This window comes from Condylura cristata, unplaced genomic scaffold (assembly GCF_000260355.1).
Source record: "Condylura cristata isolate star-nosed mole 26May11 unplaced genomic scaffold, ConCri1.0 scaffold00026, whole genome shotgun sequence".
NCBI classification, from domain to species: domain Eukaryota; kingdom Metazoa; phylum Chordata; class Mammalia; order Eulipotyphla; family Talpidae; genus Condylura; species Condylura cristata.
In genome coordinates, this window is record NW_004567127.1 from 4,251,547 (window position 1) to 4,258,311 (window position 6,765).

General features: G+C 59.2%; 1 protein-coding gene across 1 annotated transcript in view; it reads left to right on the plus strand.

Annotated features, from left to right (window-relative positions):
- Positions 1-339: 339 nt before the first annotated feature.
- IGSF3 (immunoglobulin superfamily, member 3) overlaps positions 340-6,765 on the plus strand; it is an 82,950-nt gene continuing 76,524 nt past the window's right edge. The window contains exon 1 of the mRNA XM_012730018.1: positions 340-1,070. Coding sequence (XP_012585472.1) covers positions 1,028-1,070 — 43 coding nt within the window. The 5' untranslated portion in view covers positions 340-1,027. The remainder of the gene's footprint in view (positions 1,071-6,765) is intronic.

Below are 6,765 nucleotides of genomic sequence, written 5' to 3' on the forward strand. Positions count from 1 at the left end.
CCCCCGGGAAGGTAAAACAATAGCGGGGCCACCTGGGACGCGGCGTGCGCGCGGCTCCCACGCCTGGGGCGGGGGCCCGGGTGGAACCGGGGCGGCGCCCCACCTCGTCGCCCCTTCGGGTGGGGCTGCCCGCGCGCCGGGCTCGGGGGTGGGGGGGCGGAGGGAATTCCCAGGAGTGAAGCACTGGGGGAAAGTATCCTCGGGACGGCCGGGCTCCCCCCTGCCGCCCTACTCCGGGCCGGGAAACTGAGGCGGAGGCCGAAGTAGCCATCGCCCAAGGTCAGGATGCCGGAGGTGGGCGCCCGGGGCCAGGCCCGGGACCCAGGTGTCGGCGCGCCCAGGCCCCCGGCCGGCCCGGGGTGGCGCCCGCGTGCGCCCCTGATCCACCGGGTCGTGTTTGTTTCAGGGGTCCGCTGGCATCGGGGGACCAGTTCGGGGCTGCGGACGCCAACTTGCCTCGTGTGCTCTGGGCGGGACTGGGCCAGGTGGCTGCTCCGTGACCTGCCATCATGGATGGAGAAGGACTTTTTGGTGGAGAAACCCAAGCCGCGGACGCCGGTCGGGGCCGCTGGGCTGTGGAAGGTGGTGACAAAACCGGCCCCGTTTCCTTCCGGGAATCTGAATGAGGGAGATTACAGACACCTTCACGGCGAAGCCAAGGACATTTCTGTATAATCAGTGGATGAAAGGATTTTCTCAGACTGCTTTTTCCCTTTTCCTGGAGGATTATCCACCGCGCTCTACAATTCCAGTGGAAACCGCCAGACACACGATGTGGCCGAAGCCCAGAGCTCCTTCGGAATTGATCTGGACCCTTCCTTTAGCATAGGGGAGTTGAACACATGAGCCCCCCCACTCTGGCCACCCCTCCCCCACCCCCTGGTAACCTCCCGTTAACCTATTCTCATTTTCTGAGTTAAAGTCTATTTTCAAACTGTGCTCCGGGGCTGTAAGTGGATTTCCAGAAATGAGAGATTAAGCGCTGGGAGAAGAGGAAGCCGCTGTTGTGTCTCCTGTCGCTGCCGACATGAAGTGCTTTCTCCCGGTGCTGAGCTGTCTGGCTGCGCTGGGTAAGTGGCCCGGCTGATCGGTGCAATCTCTGTGAAAGTTTAACCCGCTGTGGGTTCCTGTGATTCCTTGTGGTTCTTTTTCATCCACACTCAGCTTTGGGGGGACAGCAGGAGGCAGCTGGTGTGACACAGGCCAGATTGGAGCTTGGGAATAGCCCCGTCCCCAAAGTGTCTGCCCCGGGCCCCGCAGGGAGGCCCCCCCCCCACCCCTTCTGCAGGACTGCGGTTTGGGAACTCAATGTGGCTTGTAGGCCAGAGAACACAATGTGGGTGCCACTTCAGCAGCTCACTTCTTTGTTGGGCCAGCGCGGTGACTGTGTTCTTCCCAGTCTCTTGGAAAGTTGGCGTGGTGGCGATCAGGGGCTTTCTCTTGAAGGGAAGTGGAGTAGAGAGTTGCAGGGTGCGTTACCCTACTGAACTGGTCTGCAGACTGAGAATGGTGAGGCCACAGGCATCTGTCCCCGCACCAGAAGACCAGGCCATCGTTCTGGAAGGATGAGAGCCTGGAGGAGTTAAAGCTGGTAGAGGGTGTTAGGCTGGCGTGTTGGGCCCCACAGGAGGGGGGGGGATGTTTAGAGCGGGAGGCCCCAAGCGGAGAGCCCTTGACAGCTCTCCAAGGACCCCTGCCCCAGTGAAAAGGCCCCTTTGCCCAGTTCGGGGCCATCCCCGAACTCGACACCTTTCCTGCCATGAAGCACTGCCTTAAAAGTGGTGTCTCCGAACATAGCTCAGGTTTAGAGGAGCCCCCTGGCCAGGACCCTTGTCTCCCCATTGTCTTGTACCTCATCTGTGAGCACCCAGCCTCTTGCCCGCTGACCCTGTGTCTCCCCGCTCAGACTTGTGAGGGTCTGCTGTGGATTTGCACCCCTAAATCGAGGTGTCTTGCACTTGTGGGGCTTATTTGAGGCCAGTTGGCGGTGCCTGCACCCTTGCGAGAGGTCACCAGAAGCTGTGTAGCGAGCAGGTGTGGGTGCTACGGAACTGGAGTTCAAATCTCAGTTAAGTGCGATGATGCCTCCAAGGGCTGTCGTGACCGCTGAAGGCTGCAGGGTCGTCCGCTTGGGGGAAATGTCTGGGACGTGCAATAAACGTGTTCAGCCGGGGTCCCCAAACTTGGCTGCTTGCTGGAATCTCCAGGGGAGCTGTGAACAGTCTGGTGTCCAGCCAGCAGCCCCAGCCTGATGTAAGCCAGGCTCTCTGGGGCCGGGGTCCGCACCTGGCTTTTAGCTTCCTCGTGGCAGAGAGAGCTGGAGAATTGGTGTGACTTCATCAATGCCACCCGCCCCTCCCCGCGCTTGACCCACACTGCACCCCACGCAGTTTCGGCAAGTTTCGGCAGTCTTCCTCCCAGGCCTGGGTTAGGAGGCGGTGTCTGCGGGCAGAGTCCGGGAGGCCGCGCTCCCCACTCTCTGCTTTCTCGCCATTGCCAGCCCTAAATATTGATATTGGTTACACTGTATCACGCACCCAGAGTCTGGTTTAAGTCAGTCATTAGTGATTCATAGGGATTCTAGAGGACGCGGACAAGGGCGGGCGGTGGTGAAAGCAGGCTGAGTGCAAGGGTGGGGCCGGCGGAGGAGCCAGGACGGACGGACAGAGGGACAGGAGGTGAGGAAATGTGACATTGTGCCTTTTGTTTCTTGTGGCTGCTCAAGAAATGTGAGGCTGCCTGCTGGCCCCCCCGCCTGCTGGCCCCCCGCCTGTGGTCCCCCACCTGCTGGCCCCCCCGCCTGCTGGCCCCCCGCCTGTGGTCCCCCACCTGCTGGCCGCCCGCCTGCTGCCTCCTCCATCCCCAGCCTCAGGTACAAGTCAGGCCTGGGAGGAAACAGCGTGGCGAGGTGGCATTAAAGCGGCATGGTGCCCGGAGACCAGAAGCGGGCGAGGGGAGGCTGGGAGCTGCACCGCTTGCTCGTGGATTTCTGCCAGGTTTTTGAGCCCCGCAGTGTATTCCCATCTTCTACTGCCACAGGATGGCCCAGCATGGCGGGGAGGGGACCTGGTCACTGCCGTCTTAACCGTGGAAAAGCAGGTGTTTGGGGAGCGGACGCGGGCCACGCTGGGTCTGGGCCCCCGCTTGCAGCCCGCGCCCGCTGACGCATGTGAGCCTTCCTGCCGCGTAATGCAAGTGAGCATGCAGCGTGCGCAACAGCAGAGGTTTGCCCATGTGGGCCACACACCTGGACTAAAATCTCGTTCGCGAAATAGCACAATGAGGCTGAGTGCTCTGCTGGAGACAGATACAGCTGCTGTCAGCTCCAGAATGCGAGTTGAGTTCGAGAGCTGTGAGGGGTGCTGGGAGACCTTGGGGCGCTCGCGACTCCCTGGACCGCTCCCGGCCTGCGGTGCCTGGGGCTCAGGTCCGGTGCCTCCTTCCCTGCCGGTCTGGACATGTTGCTGCCCGGGCCTTGGTCCGGCAGCAGCCGCGGGGCGCCGTCCCTGCCCTCTTGACCGCTGGGCTGGCCCTTCCTGCTGTGGCCCTGAGCACCCCACGCTTCCAGTCCAGAGCTGGAGGGCAGCCCACGCTCCCCTGCCACGAATGGGTGGAGCCGGGGCAGAACTCGGGGGCGAGTGAAGGGCAGGTGGGGTGTGGTATGAGTGTGGGAAAGAGGGGGTGACTAGTGGGGGCTGGTTGTGGCTGTGCCTGGGAGCAGCTGGAGTGACTGACAGGGACGTGGAAAAGTGACAACTCTGTGGGGAGACGGAACAGTGTGTCAGTGGGAGCAGGAAGTGCATCGTCTGGAAATGAATAAAAGCGTTAGACAAAAACGCGTTTCGGGCTTGAGGCCCCCCACACGGGGATGCCCCCCAGGCCAGTGCTGTGCTGCGAGCAAGACCGAGTGGCCTCAGAGGTGTTGGCCGTGAGAAGCACAGGCGGCCGGGAGATCTCTGGACGGGAGAAGCGAGCTTCTCCCTGGGAGAGAACTCTGTGGAGTTTGGGAGGCCTCTGGCGTGAATAAGAGAAGGTTCCTGGCGGGGAGGCCAGGGGCTTCCAAAAGAGACTGAAGGGAACTTTGATGTGATGGTGGTCTCGAGAGAGCTCAGAGCAGGACCGAGGTGATCAAAGGCCGAAGAGAAGGAGGAGGCGGAGGAGAGAAGTGAGGCCATTGGGGCCGTCTTCTGGAGACGGGTTTTCAAAGAGTGGCTGAGGGCGGGACGTCGAGATGAGTGAACGCTGCTGTCCCAGAGCCTGCCCTGCTCCGTCTGGGGCACCTTTAGGCCAGGGCAAGGGAGAGGGGATTCTTGTCCGCAGGACTAGACTGGCCAGGCAGCCGTCAACTGTGTGAACCCCTGAGCGCCTTGGGGACCCAGGGCTGCGTGAGGCCGTCCCAGGCCCCAACATGTTCAGTGCAGCAGGAGAGGCCTGGCACGAGGGAACGACCTCTGCCAATTCTCGTCTTTACGCTGAAGCAGCCCTAGCTCATCGCCCCGTCGGGACAGGCTTGCAGCTGGACACCGCGGTCGGCATCTTTGGGAGACTGGACGGGGCGTGGAGGCAGAGTGAGATTAAGGCCCTTGGGGTGGGGCCCTGTGCCAGTGGGAGATGGCGCTTCCCAGTGGCCGCCTGTGGCCTGAGCTGACCCAGCCCCCAGGCCTCTGCTGGGCAGGCCCTCGTTTAATACCAGCTCTGTCCCACGGGGCTGTCCCCCCAGATCTCGGCACACGGTGCATGCAGTTTTTGGTGCATGAGTGCTTTCGTTAGGCGGTGTTGTGTCTGCCCTGGCTCTCTCACGCAATGCGTTTCAGGGAGTTTTGCTCGGAGGAAAGAACCGGACGAGTCTGGGTTTGAATCCGAGGTGGTGCCCTCACTCTCGCAGATGCGAGACTTAACCTTTGCGGCGTCCTTCGGCCGTCTGGCGAAACGCTCCCAAGATAACACCGTAAAGTGCATGAATAAAAAACAGGGTAACAAAGGAAATCAATTATGTTGAAATAACAGTCATCAAAATAGTAGAAAACAAATTTATGATATAATAATACGCTTCTCTGACAATGTATTAAGTGATAAGACCAAACAGGAGGCCTAACAATTACTGTAATTTGGCCTAGTCAGAGGGTAAACGCTCTTTCGAGTTATCTGCATCCGCTGTGCAGGGGAGGGGTGTCGGCGTGACTTCTGCTGCATCCCAGGTCTTGGAGACATAGCGGAGGCCTGGCTGTGTTCGCTTTGGTGTGGTTCACATTCACTTCGAGGACAGTGAAGATAACGCTGTAATTTTTCTCCCATTCAAGTTCACATCCCTGCTGAATTCTGTCGGCAGACGCTGTGACGTTCAGAGGGAAGGTGGTGTTGGGCAGAGACTGGGGAGGGGGAGGGGGGCTCTCAGAAGTGGGCAGGGTGGGGGCGGGCCGGGTCTCTTCCCTTAGAATCCTGACCGTGCAAGGGAAGGTGGCCCTAGGGGCCTGGAGAAACGGCTTTGTGGCTTGAAGGTCTAGTTCACCTGCAAGGTGCTGGGTACAGAAGTGGGGTGATTGTCATGCGTTTGGGAGCTCGGCTGGGTCCCCGGACCCCACTTCTCTGTGCCAGCCCAGGCCCGATGGGGCTGCTGCAGTGGGCGACCTCCTCGGGCCCCTGGTCTTGGGTCCCTGTGTGTCCTCAGTCGGCACCCTGGTTGTGTTCCCTTGGGAGTGGCTCCTTGTCACAAGGGCCCTTGTTTCTTTACAGCTTCAGCATGAGCACAGCTAGGCCTGGTAAAGGGTTCGTTTTTGCTGTAAGGAATTCAGGACACCTGTGTGTGAATGTCCCCTGATTTTCAAATAAATGAGTGGTTGCATCAAAATCAAGCTTATATTTGTAGAAAATCACATGTTGCCAAATTCCCTCCTCAGGAACCCTTTATTAAAGGACTCCTTGCGGGCCACGGTGGCAGGCACTTAACACAGACCGTGGCACTGGGCCTCCCTGCACCGGGCTCCTTAATTAAGTCGGATTTTGTTTTTATTTTGAACTCCGCTTTCAGAATGGTGGAAATCACACGATGGAGTAGCAAGTATTTATTCTAGAAATTAGCTTCCAGGCCACCATCGGCCCAGTGTCTGCGTGTCTTGCATCTGTAATTACAGTAGCAGAAAAGAATGAGTAGGGGGCCCGCAAGGTCCTAGATCAAAGACTAAATTATATTAATTGTACACAGGTTGGAACGTGGTCAGATATATTTTTAAGATCCTTATAATAAAGAGAGTTGAAGCAAAGTTTCTGTCTAACCCTCTGTTAACCCGCTAGTGAAATTCACCCAAGGACCCCACATCCGGGCGAGCCGGGCTTGGCTGAACCCACCCCTGTCGCCGCTCGCTAGTAGGTGACAGCCTTACAGGGAAACCACTTTGCAGATGGACAGAAGACACCGGCCGTCTCTGCGCAACACGGGGAGTGTTTGGTGGGGAAAGAAGACAGGCAACTTGTTCTCAGCTTTGCAGGAGGCACCCAGGCCTGCCGCTGGAGCAGCTCCCCAGAGGCCTCCCTGGAGAAGCTTTTCGTAAGGTCTGGAGTGCCAGGCATTTTGTAAATAATAGAGAGAAGTCCTGGCATGGGTGTGGGCGCGTGGGTGGGGCTGCTTTGAGAAGACTCCTGGGGGAGGTGGAAGTCTCTGTGTGGTGGGCTGGGTTCCTTCGAAGAGAATTGGAGCCTTCGCTGACAGGAGGGCAGGCTTGGGGGACGAAGGCAGGCTTGGGGGACGAAGGCTGGCTTGGGGGACGG